Source organism: Neomonachus schauinslandi, chromosome 16, assembly GCF_002201575.2.
Source record: "Neomonachus schauinslandi chromosome 16, ASM220157v2, whole genome shotgun sequence".
In the NCBI taxonomy this organism is placed as follows: domain Eukaryota; kingdom Metazoa; phylum Chordata; class Mammalia; order Carnivora; family Phocidae; genus Neomonachus; species Neomonachus schauinslandi.
Genome location: NC_058418.1, coordinates 10681518 through 10709454, shown reverse-complemented (window position 1 = coordinate 10709454; position 27937 = coordinate 10681518). Strand labels below are relative to the sequence as shown.

General features: G+C 39.6%; 1 protein-coding gene across 1 annotated transcript in view; it reads left to right on the top strand.

Annotated features, from left to right (window-relative positions):
- ZNF233 (zinc finger protein 233) overlaps positions 1–5892 on the top strand; it is a 29497-nt gene extending 23605 nt beyond the window's left edge. Inside the window, exons 7-9 of the mRNA XM_021681057.2 lie at positions 3289–3369; positions 3742–3803; positions 5729–5892. Coding sequence (XP_021536732.2) covers positions 3289–3369; positions 3742–3803; positions 5729–5892 — 307 coding nt within the window. The remainder of the gene's footprint in view (positions 1–3288; positions 3370–3741; positions 3804–5728) is intronic.
- The last annotated feature ends 22045 nt before the right edge of the window (positions 5893–27937 follow it).

Below are 27937 nucleotides of genomic sequence, written 5' to 3'. Positions count from 1 at the left end.
AATATTTTTAAATAAAAAACTGAAGTCATAAAAGCAGAGTAAAATGGCAGTTACCAGGGGCTAGCAGTGGGGGACTGGGAGAGATGTTGGTTAAGGCTACATCTGGTTACCTAATACACAGTGCAAGGATTATAAACAACATAACTATTATAAACATTAAGCTTGCTAAGAGACTAGATGTTAAGTGTTCTCAACCCTAGAAGAAATGATAAATCTGTGACACCATGTTAACTAATGCTACAGTGGCAATCCTATTGTGATATAAATGTACCAAATCAACATGTTGCACACCTTAAATTTACACAATGTTATATGCCAAATATATCTCAATAAAAAAAAAGTGGATGCTGCTGCGCCCTCTGGAGCCCATGGAAATACCCCCAGCAAAGGGCTTATTGCCTGATGGGGTCACCTGACACTGAGCTGCTGATCCACACTAGATGTCGATTCAGAGACTGATTGCATTCCTAGCTCGTGAGACCCGTGTGTCAAATAGAAACACGTCTGGACTTCAATTAGGAGAGACTTCGTTCAAAGGGACTTGCAGTAGGGAGAATGCTCCAATTTCAGAAATCTGAAGGTGTCTCAAACTGAGACAGAAAAGAGTTTTTCTTTTCTTTTTTTTTTTTTTTAAGATTTTATTTATTTATTTGAGAGAGAGAGTGAGAGAGAGAAAGAGCACAAGAGGGGGGAGCGGGAGAGGGAGAAGCAGACTCCCCGCCGAGCAGGGAGCCCGATGCGGGACTCGATCCCGGGACTCCAGGATCACGACCTGAGCCGAAGGCAGTCGCTTGACCAACTGAGCCACCCAGGCGCCCGAGTTTTTCTTTTCTTAAGGCAGGGTGAGTGGGCACTTTATAGGGGAGGAGCAGGTGGCCAAAGCAGGGCTTCACAGGAAATGTTTCATGTCTTCAAATATATCCCAAGATCCCCTTGAGATGCTTGAGAGCAGTAGGTAAGGTAAGAAACCCAGAAGTAGCAGCCAGAAAATTACACTGTTGCTCTCCAAATCCCCAGACCCAGGAACCTCAACCATCACCTAGCCCATACCACCCCTGCCCAATTTGGGGCTCACACTTCCCTCCGTTCATTTTGCAGTCTGCCCTTCCTGTGTTTGGGGGACTGTTGATACGAAGCTGAGGAAGAACTAATCACCCCTCAGGCAGTGCAAGAGGTCAATTAATAAAATATCCCTGGAGGGTGACGGAAGGCTTCACAAAGTCAACACCTGAGTAGGGTTTGAGGGGCACATGCAAGTTCTCATGCCTGCCCTTCAGAAATCAAGGGAAAGAGGGTCTCCCAGGTGGAGACACTGGCCTGAGCAAAGTGGTGAGAAAACTTGACTCAGGAAAGACTGTGTCTGGAAAATTGGGTCTAGAGGTGGGACCCTGCTGGTGTCATGGGCAAAACTGAGCCAGGCGCACCAGCCCCTTCTTTGGTCCAGTGGGTTTTTCTGTGCAACTCCCAGTTGAAGTCATTTCCGATGCTCCTGGAGCCAGGGAGAAGCCTGTGTGCCCTGCACGGCTGTTTTCTGTATCTTTACTGCATTATGCCTCACAACAACCCTACAAGGAAGTTACGATGATCTTCCTTTTACACAGATGAGGCAACAAAGCCCAGAGAGGTAGCAGGTCAGTGTTAGAACCTCAAAGATGTGGTTCCAGAAACCACCCCCTTCCCTATGTCTTATTAACTGGCAAATGGGTCATTTGTCAGCAGGAGCTTTCTCTTTTCTGTGTTTGTGCTCCACTCCTCATGGTGGGTTGCATAGCGGCCCCCAAAGATGTCCATGTCCTAATCCCCAGAGCCCGTGAGTATGTTCCCTTGTATGGTGCAAAAAGGATGTTGCAGGTGTGATTGAGTTAAGGGTCTTGAAATGGGGAAAGTAGCATGGATTATCCAGGTGGACCCAATGTAATCACAAGGCTCTTATAAGAGGAAGACGAGTGGTTGGAGGAAAGGAGGAATTTTATGCAGCTGGCTTTGAAGATGGAGGAAGGGGCTATGAGCAGCTTCTAGAAGCTGGAGGAAGGGGCTATGAGCAGCTTCTAGAAGCTGGAGGAGGCAAGAAATGGATTCTCTCCGTGGAGCTTCCAAAAGGAATCAGACCTGCTGACACCTTGATGTCAACTCTAACACTCCCTTTGGACTTCTGACCGCTAGAACTGTAAGAAAATATATTTATGTTGGTTTAAGTTAGCACACAGTTAGGTTATTACAGCCGCCACAGGAAACAAATCTACTTCTGGACCGCCCTTTCACCGATACGGGGATCATCCCCCTTCCTCTACTGTATTTGTCTTTAGAGCAGCCCAGTAACAAAGAGCAGAGGTTCTAGACTCAGCTGGATTCGGATCCAGCCACTGCCACTTCCCAAGCTTTATGACCTGGGTAACTTAGTCTCACTGAACCTGTCTTCATATTTGTTAAATGGGAGCAGCCGTCATCAAAATCCTCATTATTTAGGGAGAATTTATCTACTGTGCCAGATCTCCCATGGATATGCTCACAAAAGCCCCCAGACAACCCTAGGGGTTGTGTTTTGTTATCACTACTCAAGTATTGTTAAACAGGGACTCCGTCTTTGTTTAACATGACACATAAAAGTTAAAGTTTTCACGAGTCTGTGAAGAAGAGGGATGTGCTTTTGCGCCTCTTCTGGCTTCCAGAAGAAAATCCACCAGCAATGATTCCTTTTTATAAAACAAATATAAACAACAAAAAAAACCCTACCAGGCAACAAATAAAGCTGCCAGTCAGGATTTCAGGTTTTTTGGGGTTTTTTAATATATTTATTTACTTGACAGAGAGACACGGTGAGAGAGGGAACACAAGCAGGGGGAGGGTCAGAGGGAGAAGCAGGCTTCCCCCCAGAGCAGGGAGCCCGATGTGGGGCTCGATCCCAGGACCCCAGGATCATGACCTGAGCCGAAGGCAGACGCTTAACGACTGAGCCACCCAGGCGTCCCAAGGATTTCAGTTTTCAAAGATGAAATTCCCGGGCGCCTGGGTGGCTCAGTTGGTTAAGTGACTGCCTTCGGCTCAGGTCATGATCCTGGAGTCCCGGGATCGAGTCCCGGGATCAAGTCCCACATCAGGCTGCCTGCTCAGCAGGGAGTCTGCTTCTCCCCCTGACCCTCCTCCCTCTCATGCTCTCTCTCTCTCATTCTCTCTCTCACAAATAAATAAAATCTTAAAAAAAAAAAAAAATTCCCTGGTGTTCAGGTGTCTTACAAGCCCATTTGCAAAGATCGCTCTATGAGGGGACTAGCCTCTGATTTTCTGCAGCTGCCAGCAGAATCCCCGCAAGCAGAATTATAACCGCTTTCCTTCTACCCACACGTTTAATCCTCACAACTACCCAATGAGGTAGGCACATGGTTATCCTCACCTTGCAGATGACCGAATTAAATCAGTTATTTGATCAGGTAGTAACATGGCCATGATTTAAATTCAGGCATTTTGGTACCAGGGCCAAAATACACGGTCGTGCCTCCCCTTCTCACACTGCCCAGGCCTGGAATGGCCAGCCTGGGAACTCCAAGGAACAGTCGTTGGTGCTACCAGACGCCGCTGTTCTCATCCCAGGGGAAACTAGCGGTAGCCAGAATCTAGCCATGTGGGACCGTGTCTGTTTCATGTAGGGGGCACTTTTTTTTTTTTTTTTCAATTTTCACAAAGATGCCAAATAGGCTAGAGATTTCCTGCCCTTTCTCTCATGACTTCTTTTCCTTTCTCTAGTTCTGTCTTCCTGAGACTCTGTCCTTCCCCAGAAAAAGGAGGAGACTATGACCGAGTTTCAGGTGAGCCGTGCTTTTTTTAAATCTCCTTTTGCAATGAGTGTACGCATCTTTTTCTCAATTTCATGAAGAGTGAGAGATGACACCAAATATTTAGTATCTGTAATATATCAGATATTTACTTTTTGATTTCATTTATGGTTCTCATTCTTTTGTTTCACAAATAGTGTAAAAGAATTCCTACCTTACTTTATTCTGCTTTCAAATCAGCTGTTTTCAATGCTCCTTTAAAATAAACCTTCATGGGCACCTGGGTGGCTCAGTTGGTTAAGCGACTGCCTTCGGCTCAGGTCATGATCCTGGAGTCCCGGGATCGAGTCCCGCATCGGGCTCCCTGCTCGGCGGGGAGTCTGCTTCTCTTTCTGACCCTCCTCCCTCTCGTGCTCTCTGTCTCTCATTCTCTCTCTCTCAAATAAATAAATAAAATCTTTAAAAAAAATAATAAAATAAACCTTCATAACTACGGTTGCAATTATAGACATTTTAGAAAAAGTATGATTTTTGACTGGTGCTTTCCTTGCCGATTTTTTATAACCACTGTGAAATGTAATTCCTATAGCCTAGAATTTATCCATTTAAAGTGTAAAATTCAGTGGTTTGTGGTATATTCAGGTAGGTGCAACTATCCCCACGATTTTAGAGCCTTGTCATCACCTCAAAAAGCAACCCTGTACCATTTAACTGCCACTCTCCCTATAAAAATGGAATCATCTAGTGTGTAGTCTTTTATGACTGGCCTCTTTGATATGATGTAATGCTATTGTAAACATCGGTATCCAAGTTTTTTATGTGGACCTATGTTTTCATTTCTCTGGGGTATCTCTCTTGGGTAGAGGTGGAATTGCTGGTCATATGGTAACTCTCTGTGTTTAACCATGTGAGGAACTGATGGACTGTTTTCCAAAGTGGTTGTACTAGTTTACACTCCCACCAGGAATGGATGGCTGGTTCCAGTTTCTCCACCTCCTTTTAGTTTATTTCCAGCCCTTGTCACTTAGGAATAAAGCTGCTATAAATGCTTTGCATGTAGCGTTTGGGTGTGTGTTTTCATTTCTTTGGGGTAACTACCTAGGCGTGAGATTGCTGGATCTTAAGGTAAATTTTAGTCCGTTTTATTGCAAACTGTCAAACTATTTTCCAAAGAGCTGTTGTATTTTGTGCAATGGTTTCAGTTGCTCTGTAGTCTCAAAAGAACTTGGTATTTTCAAACTTTTTGTTTAATTTGGTCCGTTCTAATAGGTGTGACCCTCATTGTAGTTTTAACTTGCATTTCCCTAGGACTAAAGATACTGAGCATGTCCATGGTGATTATTGGCCATTCTCATATTTTTTTAAAGTGTTTGAAAATTTTCCATTTAAGAAATCAATCAGTTGTCTCACTGAATTCTAAGACTTCTTTGTAAATTCTGGATGCAAGTCCTTTATCAGTTCATCTTCTCTCACAATGTAGCTTAACATTGAAATTTTATAATAGTGTTGTGAGTTTTTAATTTAATGAAATTTACCAAGTTTTCTTCTGATTCATCCTTTGTGTGTACAATATAAATCTTTGAATAACCCATGTGTATAAAGGTTTTCTCCTACATTTTCTTGTAAAAGTTTGATATCTCTAGTTTTGCATGTAAGTCTATGATGCAATCTTAGTAATTTCATAAATATGGTGCAAAGGATGAAGGTTCATCTATCTTAACATATGGTTGTTTATTTCAGTATAATTTGTTCAAAGACTGCCTTTTCTCCATTGAATTACCTTGGTACCTTTATCAAAAGTTCACTGACAGTTATGTGTGGTACTAGTTATGGATTCTGTTGCAATGAGCTGCATATCTATTTCCATGCTAATACCAACCTGTCTTGATTGTTGTAACTTTAGAGTAAGTCCTGAAATTAGGTAGTACGCGTCTTCTAACTTCATTCTTTTTCTAAAGAACCACCATATGGAGTTCAGAATGCTGCTGCTTTCCATCTCTTAGCCAGGATGTCCCTGATAAACACAATTGGCCAAACCTTAGGTGGTCATCTTAGCACTGATGCCCTGGCCAACAAATGGCCCATCTTCACGTTTATCACCATCTATTGGACCATTGCCTAAAGATTGTCCCCTCTAGGGTAAAGGACTCTGGGAATCTCTTGCCCCAAATACCCAAAATCTAAATTCAGTTCCACATGTCTCTACATACTCTAAAGCCCTTAGACCTGGCCTTGCGAGGACACTCCTTTTCATTTTCAGAATTCCAGGAATTACTGATGGTTACCAAGGCACACATTTCACTTCCCCAAGTAGGCATTGCTAGCTCTAGGAAAAGACCGTTGATAAAATTTTCATATTTCTCCTAGGTCCCAGATAGTCCATTTAATTAAGAGACCTAATGGTGACCCCAAACAATGCCTTTTTAAATTGCAGCCCAGCAAATGGACCCCTAAATGGGTCTATATCTTGTCCCACATCTTAATTTCTCTTACTTCAAGGCTCCTTGGCAGACTCATACCAACACAAAAACATATTTTCATCACCCTTTCCTATATTTAATGTTAGATCTTCTATATATAAAGACTGATTATGTTTGAGTCCCGTTAATAAGGTCTGTTTCTGTCTTTATAAATTTTTGATCTTGCCCCCATCCCGTAAGGGCTGGAAACCAGATGGAAGGTACTCTCCTGGGACCTATTTGAGCCTAAACTTCCACCCCCCACCCCCCGAAAACTTTCCTGAATATTCATGTTATAAGGGGTGGATAATCTCTGTTTTCCCTCTGATCCTTTTTGGGAAATTTGTGTTCCAGGGCCATCCCCAAAGACCGTGTGGATTGCCAGAAAGGGAGACAGAAAATTCACCTAGTAAATATTACTCTTGGACATAATAAAATCAACACTGTATTAGTTTGCTAGGGCTAGGATTAACAAAATGTCACAGACTGGGTGGCTTAAACAACAAACTCATTTTCTCTAGAGGCTGGAAGTACAAGATCAAGGTGTGGGCAGGTTTGCTGCTTTTGAGGCCCCTCTCCTGGACTCGGAGATGGTGCCTTCTTGTTGTGTCCTCGCATTGTCTTCTCTTTGTGCTGAGCATACCTGGTGTCTCTTTGAGTTGTCCAAGTTTCCCCCTCTTATAAGGACACCCAGTCAGATTGGATTAAGGTCCATCCCCAAAGACTTAATTTTAACTTCATCACCTCTTTAAAAGCCTTAGTTGCGAATATAGTCCAATTCTGAGGTACTGGGTGTTAGGACTTCAAAATATGAATTTGTGTGGGTGGTTGGACACAATTCAGCCCACTGCAATGTCCTATCCCATAATGATGAAATCAGACATGGTAATAATACATGCCAAGGAATCTCAACATCCTACAACAAAGCCCATCCAGTGCAGCCACACACCATTCTGTTGACTGTTGGTCTGGTTACTATTGATTTGGATGCATTCATTGGTTTGCAACCAGGAGGCTCAAACCCTCCAAGTAAACCAGTTTCAACCAGACATGGTAAATGCTGAAGCTTGCATGCCATCAAGTTTAGCTAATATAAGCCCTACAATCTAAAGACCCTGCCTGGGCACCTGGGTGGCTCAGTCATTGGGCGTCTGCCTTTGGCTCAGGTCGTGATCCCAGGGTCCTGGTATCGAGTCCCACATCGGGCTCCCTGCTCAGCGGGAAGCCTGCTTCTCTCTCTCCCACTCCCCCTGCTTGTGTTCTTGCTCTCGCTGTCTCTTTCTGTCGAATAAATAAATAAAATCTTTAAAAAATAAAGACCCTGCCTATCACTGACCAATCCAACAATTGAGGTAAAGAGCCCTGAGTAATTAGCCAAATTAGAAGGCTTGCCTATTGGCTAAGGATGGATGTTTCAATTGGCAAGCAACCTGACACCCTATGAGCAACATACACTCAGATCAGCTATATGATTTAGAACATATTTGCAACAGGACTCCTTCCCATCGGTTACATACAAATACCACTAATTTTTACTTATACTTTATCAAACTGTCAGTTTATACCCTCATAACAGTCTGACCTGCCACCTTGACCCAAGAAATTCACCAAGTTCTAACAACTTGAAGCCTATATCTTATTGATGGTAATTGTTTCCTGACCTGTTGACTTTACCATACCTCAGTTACTCCGTCATTAGTACACTGTATTTTAAAATAGTAGATGACCGGGTCATCTGTAAATAGCTTTATTTCTTTTTTATTATGTTCAGTTAGCCACTGTATAGTACATCATTAGTTTTTGATGTGGTGTTCAATGATTCATTAGTTACTGCGTATAACACCCAGTGCTCATCATATGTGCCCTCCTTAATACCCATCACCCTGTTGCCCCATCCCCCCACCTCTTCCCCTCTGAGACCCTCAGTTTGTTTCCCGGAGTCTAGAGTCTCTCATGGTTTGTCTTCCTCTCTGATTTCTCCCCGGTCAGTTTTCCCTCCCTTCCTCTACGGTCCTCCGTGTTATTGCTTATGTCCCACATATGAGTGAAACCATATGATAATTGTCTTTCTCTGCTTGACTTACTTAGCATAATCCCCTCCAGTTCCATCCATGTTGATGTAAATGGTGGGTATTCATCCTTTCTGATGGCTGAGTAACATTCCATTGTATATGTGGACCACATCTTCTTTATCCATTCATCTGTTGAAGGGCATCTTGCTTCTACAGTTTGGCTATTGTGGACATTTCTGCTAGAACATTGGGGTGCATATGCCCCTTCTTTTCACTACGTCTGTATCTTTGGTGTAAATACGTAGTAGTGCAATTGCTGGGTCATGGAGGAGCTCTATTTTTAATGTCTTGAGGAAACTCCATACTGTTTTTCAGAGTGGCTGTACCAGCTTGCATTCCCACTGACAGAGGGTATAAGAGGTTCCCCTTTCTCCACATCCTCGCCAACATTTGTTGTTTCCTGTCTTGTTAATTTTTGCCATTCTAACTGGTGTAAGGTGGTATTTCATTGTGATTTTGATTTGAATTTCCCTGATGGCTACTGATGTTGAACACTTTTTCATGTGTCTGTTAGCCATTTGTGGGTCTTCTTTGGAGAAGTGTCTATTGATGTCTTCTGCCCATTTTCCGACTGGATTATTTTTTGGGTGTTGAGTTTGAGAAGTTCTTTATAGATCTTGGATATCAGCCCTTTATCTGTAATGTCATTTGCAAATATCTTCTCCCATTCTGTTGGTTGCCTCTTAGTTTTGTTGATTATTTCCTTTGCTGTGCAGAAGTTTTATTTCTTTCTAGTCTGTACTCCTATTAGTTTTTACACTAACTTGGACCTCCAGTCCAATATTGAACAGAAGTGGTGAAACTGGACATCATTGCCTTGTTCTCAATCTTAGCAAGAAGGCATTCATTCTTTCAATATTTAGTATGACATTAGCTGTAGAGTTAAAGATTTTATTTATTAGAAAGAGACAGTGAATGAGAGAGCAAGCAGGAGTGGGCGGGGGGGGACAGAAGGAGAGGGAGAAGCAGACTTCCCACTGAGTAGTGAGCCTGACGTGGGCTTGATCCTGGGACTCCAGGACCATGACCTGAGCTGAAGGCAGACACTTGACCAACTGAGCCAACCAGGCAACCCAGCTGTAGAGTTTTTATAGATCCCTTTTATGAGAGAGCAATCCTTCTATTCATAGTTAATTGAGAATGTTAATCATTTATGGGTGTTGAGTTTTATAGCTATTAAAATGGCCATGTCATTTTTTTTAGTATCATATTAACATGGTGTATTATATTGATAAAATTTTAAACGTTAAACCAACATTGCATTCCCTGAATGATCCCCACTTGGTCATGAATTTATTCTTTGTAAATATTGCTGGATTCAATTTCCTACTGTTTGGGTAAAATTTTCACGTATATTTGTGAAATTTATCCATCTCTATAGTTCATTTTTCTCTTCACCACCCCCATGGAGTACTTGTTACTCCCTGTGATTTGTTTATTCCATAACTGGAATCCTGTATTTCCCACTCCCCTTTACCCATTTTGCCCAGTCCCCACTCCCTCCACTCTAGCAACCATCAGTTCTCTATATTTGAGTCTACCTCTGTTTTTTGTTTGTTTTAAATTCCACACATACGTGTAATCATAGGGCATTTGTCTTTCTCTGACTTATTTCACTTAGCATAATACTCTCTAGGTCCATCCATGCTATTGCAAATGGCAATATCTCATTCTTTTTTTAAAAAGATTTTATTTTTTATTATGTTCAATTAAGCAACATAGAGTACATCATTAGTTTTTGATGTAGTGTTCAATGATTCATTAGTTGCTTTTTTATTTGAGAGAGAGAGCGAGAGTGCACTAGTGGTGGGTGGGGAGGGGCAGAGGGAGAGAGAGAAGCAGACTCCCCTCTGAGCAGGGAGCCCAATGAGGGACTCGATCCCAGGACCCTGAGCTCATGACTTGAGCTGAAAGCCGACGCTTAACTGACTGAGCCACCCAGGTGCCCCTATTTCATTATTTCTATGCTTAGTAATATTCCATTTTATATATATATTCCATTCCAAATATAAATATTCCATTTATATACTATATGTGTATATATAAATATTATATATATGTGTATATGTATATAAACATAAAATACACACACACATGCATACACACCACATCTTTATCCATTCATCTATTGATGGACACTTGGGTTGTTTCCACATTTTGGCTGTTGTAAAGCTGCAGTAAATGTAAAGGTGCATACATCTTTTTCAATTAGTATTTTCATTTTGTTTGGGTAAATACCCAGTAGTTACTGGATCATATGGTATTTCTATTTTTAATTTTTTGAGGAACCTCCATACCATTTCCCACAGTGGCTGCACCAACTTCAATTCCCACCAACAGTGCACAAGGGTTCCTTTTTCTCCACATCTTTGCCAACACTTATTGTTTTCTTTTTGGTAATAGCCAGTCTGACAGGTGTAAGGTGATATTGTTTTTCTTGGAATGTGTGCTTTTATTAGGTAATTTATTTTTTTTTTTAAGATTTTATTTATTTGACAGAGAGATAGAGAGCACAAGTAGGCAGAGCAGGCTCTCCCGCCGAGCAGGGAGCCCGACGCGGGGCTCAGTCCCAGGACTCTGGGATCATGACCTGAGCCGAAGGCAGCCACTTAACTGACTGAGCCACTCAGGCACTGCAGATAATTTTTTAAGGTGACCATTTTGGATATACTGGATTGGTATTAAAAACAGAAAAGATATGCTTGCATTTCTAGTACAGGCTAAAATTATGGAGATGATATTAAAATGATTACTTGTCTTTATTCAAAAGTTTTCTTTCGAAGAAAAGAATTCATGGCTTGAAATAAGCTTTAAAAAATCACCAGTGTCAGATTTATACTATAAAAATAAAGTAGAACTTAACCCTATTTTATAGAACACATTACACCGATTGTGGGAGGGGTTATCACTGTCCTAATGTAGGAGACAGAGAATGACTCAGCATTATAGTCCTGTGGTAAGTGATCTTAGAGTCCCAAATAACACAGGAGAATTATGGTTTCAGAGGTAACCTCTCTGACTATAGAACTTGATCTACTTTTGTGCCATAAACTTAACTAATCTGACATCTTGTTTGAAATGCTTCACTGTGTTGCCAGAGGTAAACATAATTATGGAAACAAAGTTTTCCATGGTAGAATGCTTATCTGCCAAAGCCTTTGACACATTGGTTCCTACAGCAATTCTGTAAAGTAGGTATTTCCATATCCTTTTCACAAATGAAGATAATGAGGCCAGGGTGTTAAACTAGGCCACTTAGCTAACAAATACACAAACCAGACCATTTTAGCCCAGGTAAATATAACACCAAAGCCCAAACTCTTTTTTTTTTTTTTTTTTAAAGATTTTATTTATTTGACAGAGACACAGTGAGAGAGGGAACACAAGCAGGGGGAGTGGGAGAGGGAGAAGCAGGCTTCCTGCCGAGCAGGGAGCCCGATGTGGGGCTCGATCCCAGGAACCTGGGATCATGACCTGAGCCGAAGGCAGGCGCTTAACAACTGAGCCACCCAGGCGCCCCCAAAGCCCAAACTCTTAACCAGTAAGCTTACACTGTCTTGTTTAAGGGTTTTGCCTGATTCTGTTTAGGAAAAATAATTCATTCTAGTCACAGAACATAAGGGATTGAAGGAAATTTATAATTTTTAAAATCCTTCTATATTACATACAGAAAAACAGGCCTTTTAAACTTTATGATAAAAATAAGGTGTTTATACTTCTCTGTAAAACATAGTAAGGGCATAGTTTTGTTTTAAATGCGTTTCTTTGTCTAACGTACTAAACCATCCATACATTACCTAGCACTTCCCAAAGGTAAATTACCTTTGGGCTATTTATGCAAACAGAATAGGGTAGCATGGTGAGCTGAGGAGGAAGTGAAAGTATGTTGAATTGTACTGTGTACTGTGATAGGTATTGGATAATTTTCACATAATTTAATTTTAGAGATTTGATATAGGTTGATCCCAGAAGAATGCTAAATGAACAGCAGTAAATGGTTGAATCTGCTTTGCTTGCTTCTGTTCCCTACCCGTGGTGGGGAAAGCAATGAATGATTCCTTTAGTGGAAACCATCCATGCTCCAATAGTATATGTGATAATTTGAAGTCTCCGGCTCTTACTTCTTTCTACCTCAGGATCTGTAAGAGCCTTGAGTGTGTCCTACAAATACCATTTTTGTTTGTAGACTTTCCCTTAGTTTTCAGAGCATTTTTAGAGACCTCTGAATCATCAGGAATAACACAGGGTGGATGAGAAGAAGGGAGATTGGTAATTTATGGAATAATCAAATTTTAGCCCTGGAAATGGCCCAGTCGGTTTTACAGATCTATCTCTCCAGCCACTTGTATTTCAAAGATGTGGAAACTGAGACCCACCAAGCTTTCGTGATCTACATTCCCAGTTAGATTCAGATATCAATCCACCTGGAATTAGGTGGCACCCATCCAGGACTTTTCCCTGAATGACTTTATACTTTTATATACATTTAACTATATGATGTGCAGAATCCCAAGTAGATATTTGGGGCTTTAGGATATTGGTTTATTTACAGTGTTTTTGAGTGTATCTCTTTGTTTGTTTGTTTTTTAATGGTTGCTTTGGCTATTACGTTGAAGTGTGGAAGCCTTCCATTTAGGATCGTTTACCTTCCCTACTTTTAAATATCACTGTCTTGAATATCCGGTGGTGGTATGGTATTTGTTTCAATCATCTGATATGTTTTATAAAACTCAGGAAGATTATTGTGTGTGGCCATTTTTCTTTTTTTAAAATTCAATTAGCCAACATATAGTACATCATTAGTTTCAGATGTAGAGTTCAGGAATTCATCAGCTGCATATAACACCCAGTGCTCCTATCATGTGCTCTCCGTAATGCCCATCACCCAGTTACCCCATACCCCCCCACCTCCCCTTCCACAACCCTCAGTTTGCTTCCCAGAGTCAAGAGTTGTCTCTATGGTTTGTCTCCCCTTTCTTCCCATTCACTTTTCCCTCCCTTCCCCTATGCTCTTCTGCATTATTTCTTATATTCCACACGAGTGAAACCATATAATTGTCTTTCTCTGATTGACTCATTTCACTCAGCATAATCCCTTCCAGTTCCATCCATGTTGATGTAAATGGTAAGATTTCATCTTTTTTGATGGCTAATATTCCACTGTGTGTGTGTGTGTGTGTGTATTCACATACACACACACATATACATCTGTGTGTGTGTGTGTGTGTGTGTATATATATATATATATATATATATATATACCACATCTTCTTTATCCATTCATCTGTTGATGGACATCTGGGCTCTTTCCATAGTTTGGCTATTGTGGACATTGCTGCTATAAACATTGGGGACATTGCTGCCATTGGGTGGAGTGATCTAAAAAGGTACCCCTTCAGATCACTACATTTGTATCTTTGGGGTAAATTCCAGTAGTGCAATTGCTGGGTTGTAGGGTAGCTCCATTTTTAACTTCTTAAGGAACCTCCACACTGTTTTCCAGAGTGGCTGCACCATCTTGCATTCCCACCAACAGTGTAAGAGGGTTCCCCTTTCTCTACAACCTCTCCAACATTTGTTGTTTCCTGACTTGTTAATTATAACCATTCTGACTGGTGTGAGGTGGTATCTCATTGTGGTTTTGATTTGTATTTCCCTGATGCCAAGTGATGTTGAACATTTTTTCATGCATCTGTTGGCCATTTGTATGTCGTCTTTGAGGAAATGTCTGTTCATGTCTTCTGCCTATTTCTTGACTGGTATTTGTTTTTTTGGGTGTTGAGTTTGATAAGCCATATTTCTGTTCCTTTTGTTGTTCTTCCTTATGTTCCAACATTCCTTCTATTACCATTTCCTTTCTGTTTGAAAATTTTTTCAGCCATTATTTAAAGGTAGGTCACTAGCAACAAATTCTTTGTTTTCCTTCATCTGAGGATGTCCCTATTTTTCCTTCATCCTGAAGGATAGTTTTGCTGGATATATAATTTGAAGATGAGTTTTTTGTTTGTTTGTTTTTCCAGCACTTGGAAAATGTACAACTTCTTCTGACCTCCATATCTCACTGTGGTTTTGATTTGCATTTCCTTGATGATTAGTGATGTTGAGCATCTTTTCATGTGTCCATTTGTCATCTGTATGTCTTCTTTGGAAAAAATGTCTATTCAGGTCTCTGCCCATTTTAATCAGATTATTTGTGTGTTTGGCGTTGAGTTGTAGGAGTGCTTTATATATTTTGGATATTAACCTTTTATCAGATATATCATTTGCAAACATGTTCTCCAGTAGGTTGCCTTTTTGTTTTATTGATGGTTTCCTTTGCTGTGCAAAAAACACAGTTTGCCGTTCTTGTAATATCTTTGGTTTGGATATCAAAGAAATGCTGGCTTCATAAAATGAATGGAAAAGTATTTCCTCCAGTTCTCCAGAAGATTTTGTATAGAATTAGTATTTAACTCTTCGGTAGAATCTACCCATGTAGCAATCTGAGACTTGAATTTTTAATTAGTTTTTTGTATTTTAAGGAACACATTTAACTACAGATTCCGTTTTTTAAATACAGGAATAGAATGGCTCTATATTTCTTGTTGGGTTTATAATGGATATTTTATATCTTTTAAGGAATTTTTCATCTAGGTTTTATGGGTACAAATGTGTTTGTAATATTTTATCTTTTAATGGCTTTAGTATCTCTAATGCCCACTCTCATTCCTGATATTGATCATTTTGATCTTGTCTCTTTCTTCCTACTTAGAGTGGTTAGAGATTTGATTTTTATTGGTCTTGTCAAAGAATCAAAGTTTTTGTCTCACTGATTCATCTCCATTCTGTTTCTGGTTTTTGTTTAATGATTTCTGCTTTATTTTATTTTTATTTTTTTAATTGAATTTAATTTTATTATGTTAGTCACCATACAGTACATCGTTAGTTTTTGATGTAGTGTTCCATGACTTATTGTTTTCATATAACACACAGTGCTCCATGCAATACTTGCCCTCCTAAATACCCATCACTGGGCTAGCCCATCCTCCCATCCCCCTCCCCTCTAAAACCCTCAGTTTGTTTCCCTGGAGTCCATAGTCTCTCATGGTTCATCTCCCCCTCTGATATCCCCCCCTTCATTTTTCCTTTCCTTCTCCTAATGTCCTCCATGCTATTCCTTATGTTCCACAAATTAGTGAAACCATATGATGATTGACTTTCTCTGCTTGACTTATTTCACTTAGCAAAATCTCCTCCAGCCCCATCCATGTTGATACAAAAGTTGGGTATTCATCCTTTCTGATGGCTGAGTCATATTCCATTGGATATATGGACCACATCTTTATCCATTCGTCTGTTGAAGGGCATCTCAGCTCTTTCCACAGTTTGGCTATTATGAACATTTCTACTATGAACATTGGGGTGCATATGGCCCTTCTTTTCACTACCTCTGTGTCTTTGGGGTAAATACCCAGTAGTGCAATTGCTGCATCATAGGGTAGCTCTATTTTTAATTTTTTGAGGAACCTCCACATGGTTTTCCAAAATGGCGTACCAACTTGCATTCCCACCAACAGTGTAAGAGGGTTCTCCTTTCTCCACAACCTCTCCAACATTTGTTGTTTCTTTCCCTGTCCATTTTTGCCATTCTAACTGGTGTAAGGTGGTATCTCAGCGTGGTTTTGATTTGAATTTCCCTGATGGCTAATGACGATGAACATATTTTCATGTGTCTGTTAGCCATTTGTTGTCTTTGGAGAAGTGTCTGTTCATGTCTTCTGCTTTATTATTTTTTTCCAAATTAACTTTGAGTTTAATTGACTTCTCTTTTTCTAGTATCTGGATGTGAAAGCTTAGGTCCTTGATTTCTTCTATTTCAATATAAACACCTCATGTTATAAATTCTTGCACCACTTTAGTTGCATAAACTCCTTTTGTGTTTTACTTTACCCTTGTGATTTTTTTTTTTTTTTGGTCCCATCTCATATTTATGATTTCAACTCTTTTAAAAGTTGCAGTGTACCTGAAAGGAATTTGTAATCTGCCATTGGGTGGAGTGATCTAAAAATGCCAGTTATGTCAAGGTGGTTGATAGAGGTGTTCAGGTTCTCTATGTCTTTACAGATTATCTGTTTACTTCTTCTGTTGTTTACAGAGAAAAGAGCCTGGAAGTCTCCAACTCCAGTTGTGGCTGTGTCAATATCTTTAATTTCGATCCTCTTTTGATTCATGTATGTTTAAGTACCTTAAGTAGATGTATACATATTTACAATGGTTATGTCTTCTTAATAAATTTACTCCTTTATCTTTGAGGAATGTCTTTATTTACACCTATTAATAGTTTTGTTCTAAAGTCTATTCTTTTTTTTTTTTTTTTTTTTAAGATTTTATTATTTGACAGACAGTGAGAGAGGGAACACAAGCAGAGGGAGTGGAAGACGGAGAAGCAGGCTTCCCACTGAGCAGGGAGCCTGATGCAGGGCTCAATCCCAGGACCCTGGGATCATGACCTGAGCCGAAGGCAAACGCTTAATGACTGAACCACCCAGGCACCCCCTAAAGTCTATTCTTATAATAATACAGACACTCTAGTTTTTTTTTAATTAGTATTTGCATCTGTTTCCATCATGTTATTTTTCCTATCTGCAAAGAAGAGAAAGTAAAACTTGTAAATTCATTCTGTGATGCCAGCATTACCCTGATACCAAAACCAGATAAAGACACCACAAAAAAGAGAACTATAGGTCAATATCTTTGGTGAACATAGATGCAAAAAATCCTCAACGAAATACTAGCAAACCAAATCCAGCAATGCATTTTAACTCATCATTAGGGAAATACAAATCAAAACCACAATAAGATACCACCTCACACCAGTCAGAATGGCTAAAATTAACAACACAGGAAACAACAGCTGTTGGCAAGGGTGCAGAGAAAGGGTAACCCTCTTACACTGTTGGTAGGAATGCAAACTGCTACAGCCACTCTGGAAAACAGTATAGAGGTTCCTCAAAAAGTTAAAAAATAAAACTACCCTATGACCGGGGCGCCCGGGTGGCTCAGTCGTTAAGCGTCTGCCTTCAGCTCAGGTCATGATCCCAGGGTCCTGGGATCGAGCCCCACATCGGGCTCCCTGCTCTGTGGGAAGCCTGCTTCTCCCTCTCACTCTCCCTCTGCTTGTGTTCCCTCTCTCACTGTGTCTCTGTCAAACAAACAAATAAAATCTTTAAAAAAAAAAAAAACCCAAAACTACCCTATGACCTAGCAATTGCACTAGTAGATATTTACCCAAAGGATACAAAAATACTGATTTGAAGGGGCACATGCACCCTGATGTTTTATAGCAGCATTATCAACAATAGCCAAACTATGGAAAGAGCCCAGATGTCCACTGATTGATAAATGGATGGAGAAGATATGGTATATATACACAATGGAATATTACTCAGCTATCAAAAAGAAAAAAAATCTTGCCATTTGCAACCATATGGACTAATAAGTGAATGCAGTAAGGTCTCAGGATACAAAAGATGCATGGGATAACTTCGATCTTTTTGAATTTGTTAAGACTTGTTTTGTGGCCTAATAGGTGATCTATTCTGGAGAATATTCCATGTGCACTTGAAAATAATGTGTATTCTGCTATTTTAGGATAGAATGTTCTAAATATATCTGTTAAATCCACCTGATCCATTGTGTCATAGAAAGCCATTGTTTCCTTGTTGATTTTCTTATTGGATGATCTGTCCATCAATGTAAGTGTGTGGTGTTAAAGTCCCCTACCATTATTGTAGTACTATCGATTAGTTAAAGTTTGTTACTGTTTTATGTATTTGGGTGCTCTTATGTTGAGTACATAAATACTTAAAAATGTTATATCCTCTCATTGGATTGTCCCCTTTGTTATTGTGTCCTTCTTTGTCTCTTGTTACAGTCTTTGTTTTAAAGTCTAGTTTATCCAACATAAGTTGGCTACTCCAGCTTTCTTTTGATGTCCATTTGCATGATAAATGCTTTTCTATCCCCTCACTTTCAATCTGCAGGTGTCTGTAGGTCTAAAATGAGTCTCTGTAGACAGCATATAGATGGGTCTTTTTTTTTTTTTTTTATCTGTTCTGTCACCCTGTGTCTTTTGATGGGAGCATTTAGTCCATTTACATTCAAATTAATTTTTTTTTTTAGATTTTATTTATTTATTTGACAGAGACACAGCGAGAGAGGGAACACAAGCAGGGGGGGTGGGAGAGGGAGAAGCAGGCTCCCCGCAGAGCAGGGAGCCCGATGCGGGACTCGATCCCAGGACCCTGGGATCATGACCTGAGCTGAAGGCAGTCGCTTAACCAACTGAGCCATCCAGGCGCCCCAAAGTAATTATTGATATATGTTTATTGCCATTTATTACTTGTTTGTGGTTGTTTCTGAATACTTTCTCTGATCCTTTCTTCTCTTTTATGATTTGCTGGTTTTGTTTAGTGATATATTTGGATTTTTTCCTCTTTGTTCTTTGCCTGTTTATTAGTGGTTTTTGATTTGTGGTTACCATTAGGTTTGCATAGAACATTTTCTGCATATAGCAGTCTATATTGATGTTAAAGTTTGAATACGTTCTTTACTTCACCCACCCCCACACACTCATTTTAAGTATATGGTATCATACTTTATTTTGTGAGTTCCTGGCCTGATTTTTTACTGAAATATTCATCAATCCTGCTTTTGTGTTTCCTACCTTCATACTGTCACTTATGGTCTTTCTTTTCTACTCAAGGAGTCCCCTTTAATATTTGATATTTGGAAAATCTGTCCAATTTTCCCAGCACCATTTATTGAAGAGGACTGTCTTTTTTTCCATTGGATATTCTTTCTTGCTTTGTCAAAGATTAGTTGACTACAGAGTTCAGGGTCCATTTCTGGGGTCTTTATTCTGTTCCATTGATCTATGTGTCTGTTTTTGTGCTAGTACCATACTGTCTTGATGATGATTACAGCTTTGTAATACAGCTTGAAGTCAGGTATTGTGATGCCCCCAGCTTTGGTGTTTTTGTTTTATTTTGTTTTTAACATTCCCCTGGTGATTCAGGGTCTCTTCTGGTTCCATACAAATTTTAGAATTGTTTGTTCTGTGAAAAATATCAATGATATTTTGATAGGGATTGCACTGAATGTGTAGATTGCTCTGGGCAGCATAGACATTTTAACAATGTTTATTCTTCCAGTCCATGAGCATGAAAAGTTTTTCATCTCTTTCTGTCTTCTTCAATTTCTTTCATAAGTGTTTTGGAGTTTCTAGAGTACAGATCCTTTACCTCTTTGGTTAGGTTTATTCCTAGGTATTTTACGGTTTTTGGTGCAATTGTGAATGGGATCAATTCCTTAATTTCTCTTTCTTCAGTCACATTGTTAGTGTATAGAAATGCAACTGATTTCTGTGCATAGATTTTGTATCCTGCCACGTTGCTGAAGTGCTGTATGAGTTCTAGTGTTTTGGGGTGGAGTCTTTTGTGTTTTCCACATAAAGTGTCATGTCGTCTGTGAAGAGAGAGTTTGACTTCTTTGACAATTTGAATGCCTTTTATTTCTTTTTGTTGTCTGATTGGTGAGGCTAGGACTTCTAGTACTATGTTGAACAATAGTGGTGAGAGTGGGCATCCCTGCCGCATTCCTGACCTTAAGGGAAAAGCTCTCAGTTTTTCCCCATTGAGAATGATATTCGCTGAGGGCTTTTCATAGATGGCTTTTATGATACTGAGGAATGTTCCCTCTACCCCTACACTGTGAAGAGTTTTAATCAAGAAAGGATGGTGTATTTTGTCAAATGCTTTTTCTGCATCAATTCAGAGGATCATATGGTTCTTTTCTTTTATTAATGTACTCTATCACATTGATTGATTTGTGAATGTTGAACCACGCTTGCATCCCAGGAATAAATCCCACCTGGTCATGGTGAATAATGCCTTTAATGTACTGTTGGATCTTACTAGCTAATATCTTGTTGAGTATTTTGGCATCCATGTTCATCAGGGATATTGGTCTGTAATTCTCTTTTTTTGGTGGGGTCTTTGGTTTTGGGATCAAGGTAATACAGAACTCATAGAATGAGTTTGGAATTTCCCTCCATTTCTATTTTTTGAAACAGCTTCAGTAGACTAGGTATTATTTCTTCTTTAAATGTTTGGTAGAATACCCTGGGAATCCATCTGGCCCTGGACTCTTGTTTTTTGGGAGGTTTTTGATTATTGCTTCAATTTCCTTGCTGGTTATTTGTTCAGATTTTCTACCTCTTCCTGTTTGTCTTGGTAGTTTATAAGTTTCCAGGAATGCATCCATTTCTTTCAGATTGCCTAATTTGTTGGCATATGGTTGCTCATAATATGTTCTAACAATTGCTTGTATTTCCTTTATATTGGTTGTGATCTCTCCCCTTTCATTCATGTTTTTATTAACCATATTTATTCTTCCAATCCATAAGCATGGAATGTCTTTCCATTTCTTTGTGTCCTCTTCTTCAGTTTGTTTCATCAGTGTTCTATAATTTTCAGAGTACAGATCTTTTACCTCTTTGGTTAGGTTTATTCCTAGGTATCTTACGGTTTTTGGTACAACATAACCTTACACCCAAAGGAGCTAGAAAAAGAACAAATGAACCCTAAAGCCAGCAGAAGGAAGGAAATGAGGAAGATTAGAGCAGAAATAAATGATAGAGAAAATAAAACCCAATATAACAGATCAATGAAACCAGGAGCTTGTTCTTTGGAAAAATTAATAAAATTGATAAACCCCTAGCCAGACAATTATCAAAAAGAGAAGAGAAAGGACCCAAATAAAATCACAAATGAGAGAGGAGAAATAACAAACACCACCACAGAAATATAAACAATTAGAAGAGAATATTATGAAAAACTGAGTTCTCAATATGTAACTTCTTTGAAACCCTGCAGGTTATCCCTTTTCCGTTTTCAGTAAGTTTTCATATTAAACATAATTTTTGTATTATGTTAGTCACCATACAGTACATCATTAGTTTTTGATGTAGTGTTTCATGATTTATTGTTTGCGTATATACACCCAGTGCTCCATGCAGTACGTGCCCTCCTTAATACCCATCGCCAGGCTAACCCATACCCTACCCCCTCCCCTCTAAAACCCTCAGTTTGTTTCCCTGGAGTCCATAGTCTCTCATGGTTCATCTCCCCTTCTGATTCCCCCCTTCATTTTTCCTTTCCTTCTCCTAATGTCCTCCATGCTATTCCTTATGTTCCACAAATTAGTGAAACCATATGATGATTGACTTTCTCTGCTTGACTTATTTCACTTAGCATAATCTCCTCCAGCCCCATCCATGTTGATGCGAAAGTTGGGTATTCATCCTTTCTGATGGCTGAGTAATATTCCATTGTATCTATGGACCACATCTTTATCCATTCATCTGTTGAAGGGCGTCTCGGCTCTTTCCACAGTTTGGCTATTGCAGACATTGCTACTATGAACATTGGGGTGCATATGGCCCTTCTTTTCACTACCTCTGTGTCTTTGGGGTCAATACCCAGTAGTGCAATTGCTGGGTCATAGGGTAGCTCTGTTTTTAATTTTTTGAGGAACCTCCACACGGTTTTCCAAAGTGGCTCTGCATTCCCACCAACAGTGTAATAGGGTTCCCCTTTCTCCACAACCTCTCCAACATTTGTTGTTTCTTGCTTTGCCAATTTTTGCCATTCTAACTGGTGTAAGGTGGTATCTCAGTGTGGTTTTGATTTGAATTTCCCTGATGGCTAATGATAATGAACATGTTTTCATGCGTCTTTTAGCCATTTGTCTTCTTTGGAGAAGTGTCTGTTGATGTTTTCTGCCCATTTTTTGACTGGATTATTTGTTTTTTGGGTGTTGAGTTTGAGATATTCTTTATAGATCTTGGATATCAGTCCTTTGTCTGTAGTATCATTTGCAAAAATCTTCTCCCATTCTGTGGGTTGCCTCTTTGTTTTGTTGACTGTTTCCTTTGCTGTGCAGAAGCTTTTTATCTTAAGTCCCAAAAGTTCATTTTTGCTTTTGTTCCCCTTGCCTTTGGGGACGGGTCTTAAAAAGAAGTTGCTGTGGCCGATGTCGAAGAGGTTACTGCCTATGTTCTCCTCTAGGATTTTGATGGATTCCTGTCTCACATTGAGGTCTTTCATCCATTTTGAGTTTATCTTTCTGTATGGTGTAAGAGAATGGTCGAGTTTCATTTTTTTTTTTAATTTTTTATTGTTATGTTAATCCCCATACATTACATCATTAGTTTTAGATGTAGTGTTCCATGATTCATTGTTTGTGCATAACACCCAGTGCTCCATGCAGAATGTGCCCTCCTCAATACCCATCACCAGGCTAACCCATCCTCCCACCCCCCTCCCCTCTAGAACCCTCAGTTTGTTTTTCAAAGTCCATCGTCTCTCATGGTTCGTCTACCCCTCCGATTTCCCCCCCTTCATTCTTCCCCTCCTGCTACCTTCTTCTTTTTTTTTTTTTTCTTAACATATATTGCATTATTTGTTTCAGAGGTACAGATCTGAGATTCAACAGTCTTGCACAATTCACAGCACTTACCAGAGCACATACCCTCCCCAGTGTCTATCACCCAGTCACCCCATGCCTCCCACCCTACCCCCCACTCCAGCAACCCTCAGTTTGTTTCCTGAGATTAAGAATTCCTCATATCAGTGAGGTCATATGATACATGTCTTTCTCTGTTTGACTTATTTCGCTCAGCATAATACCCTCCAGTTCCATCCACGTCATTGCAAATGGCAAGATCTCATTCCTTTTGATGGCTGCATAATATTCCATTGTATATATATACCACATCTTCTTTATCCATTCATCTGTCGATGGACATCTTGGCTCTTTCCACAGTTTGGCTATTGTGGACATTGCTGCTATAAACATCGGGGTGTATGTACCCTTTCGGATCCCTACTTTTGTGTCTTTGGTGTAAAAACCCAGTAGTGCAATTGTTGGATCATATGGTAGCTCTATTTTCAACTTTTTGAGGAACCTCCATACTGTTTTCCAGAGTGGCTGCACCAGCTTGCATTCCCACCAACAGTGTAGGAGGGTTCCCCTTTCTCCGCATCCCCGCCAACGTCTGTCGTTTCCTGACTTGTTAATTTTAGCCATTCTGACTGGTGTGAGGTGGTGTCTCATTAAGGTTTTGATTTGGATTTCCCTGATGCCGAGCGATATTGAGTACTTTTTCATGTGTCTGTTGGCCATTTGGATGTCTTCTTTGGAAAAATGTCTGTTCATGTCTTTTGCCCATTTCTTGATTGGATTCTTTGTTCTTTGGGTATTCAGTTTGATGAGTTCTTTATAGATTTTGGATACTAGCCCTTTATCTGATATGTCATTTGCAAATATCTTCTCCCATTCTGTCAGTTGTCTTTTGGTTTTGTTGACTGTTTCCTTTGCTTTGCAAAAGCTTTTTATCTTGATGAAGTCCCAATAGTTCATTTTTGCCCTTGCTTCCCTTGCCTTTGGCGATGTTTCTAGGAAGAAGTTGCTGCGGCTGAGGTCGAAGAGGTTGCTGCCTGTGTTCTCCTTTAGGATGTTGATGGACTCCTGTCTCACACTGAGGTCTTTCAAACATTTGGAGTCTATTTTTGTGTGTGGTGTAAGGAAATGGTCCAGTTTCGTTCTTCTGCATGTGGCTATCCAATTTTCCCAACACCATTTGTTGAAGAGACTGTCTTTTTTCCATTGGACATTCTTTCCTGCTTTGTCGAAGATGAGTTGACCATAGAGTTGAGGGTCCATTTCTGGGCTCTCTATTCTGTTCCATTGATCTATGTGCCTGTTTTTGTGCCAGTACCATACTGTCTTGATGGTGACAGCTTTGTAATAGAGCTGGAAGTCCGGAATTGTGATGCCGCCAGCTTTGCTATTCTTTTTCAACATTCCTCTGGCTAGGCGGGGTCTTTTCTTGTTCCATACAAATTTTAGGATTATTTGTTCCATTTCTTTGAAAAAAGTGGATGGTATTTTGATGGGGATTGCATTGAATGTGTAGATTGCTCTAGGTAGCGCTGACATCTTCACAATATTCTTCCAATCCATGAGCATGGAACGTTTTTCCATTTCTTTGTGTCTTCCTCAATTTCTTTCATGAGTATTTTATAGTTTTCTGAGTAAAGATCCTTTGCCTCTTTGGTTAGATTTATGCCTAGGTATCTTATGGTTTTGGGTGCAGTTGTAAATGGGATCGACTCCTTAATTTCATCTGTCTTGTTGTTGGTGTATAGGAATGCCACTGACTTCTGTGCATTGATTTTATATCCTGCCACTTTACTGAATTCCTGTATGAGTTCTAGCAGTTTTGGGGTGGAGTCTTTGGGGTTTTCCACATAAAGTATCATATCATCTGCAAAGAGTGAGAGTTTGACTTCTTCTTTGCCGATTTGGATGCCTTTTATTTCTTTTAGTTGTCTGATTACTGTGGTTAGGACTTCCAATACTATGTTGAATAGCATTGATGATAGTGGACATCCCTGCCGCATTCCCGACCTTAGGGGGAAAGCTCTCAGTTTTTCCCCATTGAGAATGATATTCGCTGTAGGTTTTTCATAGATGGCTTTTATGATATTGAGGTATGTACCCTCTATGCCTATACTCTGAAGAGTTTTGATCAAGAAAGGATGCTGTACTTTGTCAAAAGCTTTTTCTGCATCTATTGAGAGGATCATATGATTCTTGTTCTTTCTTTTGTTAATGTATTGTATCACGTTGATTGATTTGTGGATGTTGAACCAACCTTGCAGCCCAGGGATAAATCCCACTTGGTCGTGGTGAATAATCCTTTTAATGTACTGTTGGATCCTATTGGCTAGTATTTTGGTGAGAATTTTTGCATCCATGTTCATCAGGGATATTGGTTTGTAATTCTCCTTTTTGATGGGTTCTTTGGTTTGGGGATCAAGGTAATGGTGGCCTCATAAAATGAGTTTGGAAGTTTTCCTTCCATTTCTATTTTTTGGAACAGTTTCAGAAGAATAGGTATTAATTCTTCTTGAAATGTTTGGTAGAATTCCCCTAGGAAGCCATCTGGCCCTGGGCTTTTGTTTGTTGGGAGATTTTTGATGACTGCTTCAATTTCCTTTGTGGTTATAGGTCTGTTCAGGTTTTCTATTTCTTCCTGGTTCAGTTTTGGTAGTTGATACATCTCTAGGAATGCATCCATTTCTTCCAGGTTATCTAATTTGCTGGCATAGGGTTGCTCATAATATGTTCTTATAATTGTTTGTATTTCTTTGGTGTTGGTTGTGATCTCTCCTCTTTCATTCATGATTTTGTTGATTTGGGTCATTTCTCTTTTCTTTTTGATAAGTCTGGCCAGGGGTTTATCAATCTTGTTAATTCTTTCAAAGAACCAGCTCCTAGTTTCGTTGATCTGTTCTACTGTTCTTTTAGTTTCTATTTCATTGATTTCTGCTCTGATCTTTATTATTTCTTTTCTCCTGCTGGGTTTAGGCTTTATTTGCTGTTCTTTCTCCAGCTCCTTTAGGTGTAGGGTTAGGTTGTGTACTTGAGACCTTTCTTGTTTCTTGAGAAAGGCTTGTATTGCTATATACTTTCCTCTTAGGACTGCCTTTGCTGCATCCCAAAGATTTTGAATAGTTGTGTTTTCATTTTCATTGGTTTCCATGAATTTTTTAAATTCTTCTTTAATTTCCTGGCTGACCCATTCATTCTTTAGTAGGATGCTCTTTAGCCTCCATGTATTTGAGCTCTTTCCGACTTTCCTCTTGTGATTGAGTTCTAGTTTCAAAGCATTGTGGTCTGAAAATAGGCAGGGAATGATCCCAATCTTTTGGTACTGGTTGAGACCTGATTTATGACCTAGGATGTGATCGATTCTGGAGAATGTTCCATGGGCACTAGAGAAGAATGTGTATTCTGTTGCTTTGGGATGGAATGTTCTGAATATGTCTGTGGAGTCCATTTGGCCCAGTGTGTCATTTAAAGTCTTTATTTCCTTGTTGATCTTTTGCTTAGACGATCTGTCCATTTCAGTGAGGGGGATGTTAAAGTCCCCCACTATTATTGTATTGTTGTCGATGTGTTTCTTTGCTTTTGTTATTAATTGCCTTATATAATTGGCTGCTCCCATGTTAGGGGCATAGATATTTACAATTGTTAGATCTTCTTGTTGGATAGATCCTTTAAGTATGATATAGTGTCCTTCCTCATCTCTTATTACAGTCTTTGGTTTAAAATCTAATTTGTCTGATATAAGGATTGCCACCCCAGCTTTCTTTTGGTGTCCATTAGCATGGTAAATGGTTTTCCACTCCTTCACTTTAAATCTGGGGGTGTCTTTGGTCCTAAAATGAGTCTCTTGCAGACAGCATATTGATGGGTCTTGTTTTTTAATCCAATCTGATAGCCTGTGTCTTTTGATTGGGGCATTTAGCCCATTTACATTCAGGGTAACTATTGAAAGATAGGAATTTAGTGCCATTGTATTGCCTGTAAGGTGACTGTTACTGTATATTGTCTATGTTCCTTTCTGGTCTATGTTGCTTTTAGGGTCTCTCTTTGCTTAGAGGACCCCTTTCAAGATTTCCTGTAGGGCTGGTTTTGTGTTTGCAAATTCCTTTAGTTTTTGTTTGTCCTGGAAGCTTTTTATCTCTCCTTCAATTTTCAATGACAGCCTAGCTGGATATAGTATTCTTGGCTGCATATTTTTCTCATTTAGTGCTCTGAATATATCATGCCAGTCCTTTCTGGCCTTCCAGGTCTCTGTGGATAGGTCTGTTGCCAATCTAATGTTTCTACCATTGTAGGTTACATATCTCTTCTCCCGAGCTGCTTTCAGGATTTTCTCTTTGTCTATGAGACTCGTAAGTTTTACTATTAGATGTCAGGGTGTTGACCTATTTTTATTGATTTTGAGAGGGGTTCTCTGTGCTTCCTGGATTTTGATGCCTGTTTCCTTCCCCAAATTAGGGAAGTTCTCTGCTATAATTTGCTCCTCTTTATATACCTTCTGCCCCTCTCTCTTTCTTCTTCTGGGATCCCAATTATTCTAATGTTGTTCCGTCTTATGGTATCGCTTATCTCTCGAATTCTGCCCTCGTGATCCAGTAGTTGATTATCTCTCTTTTTCTCAGCTTCTTTATTTTCCATCATTTGGTCTTCTATATCACTGATTCTCTCTTCTGCCTCATTTATCCTAGCAGTTAGTGCCCCCATATTTGATTGCACCTCATTAATAGTCTTTTTGATTTCTACTTGGTTAGATTTTAGTTCTTTTACTTCTCCAGAAAGGGTTTCTCTAATAACTTCATGCTTTTCTCAAGCCCAGCTAGTATCTTTAAAGTGATGATTCTGAACTCTAGATCCGACATCGTACTAACGTCCGTATTGAGTAGGTCCCTGGCAGTCGGTACTACCTCTTGTTCTTTTTGTTGAGGTGATTTTTTTCCATCTTGTCATTTTGTGCAGAGGAGACTAGATTGAGAGAACAAAATGCTAGCAGGGCAACAACGTCCCCAGAAAATATACTCTAAAGAAATCAGAAAAGACCTGAATCTGGGGGAAAAGAAAGGGAAAGAGAAAAAAGAAAAAAAAAGAAAAAGAAAAAGATAAAGATAAAAACAAACAAAAACAGAACAAAACAAAAAAAAAA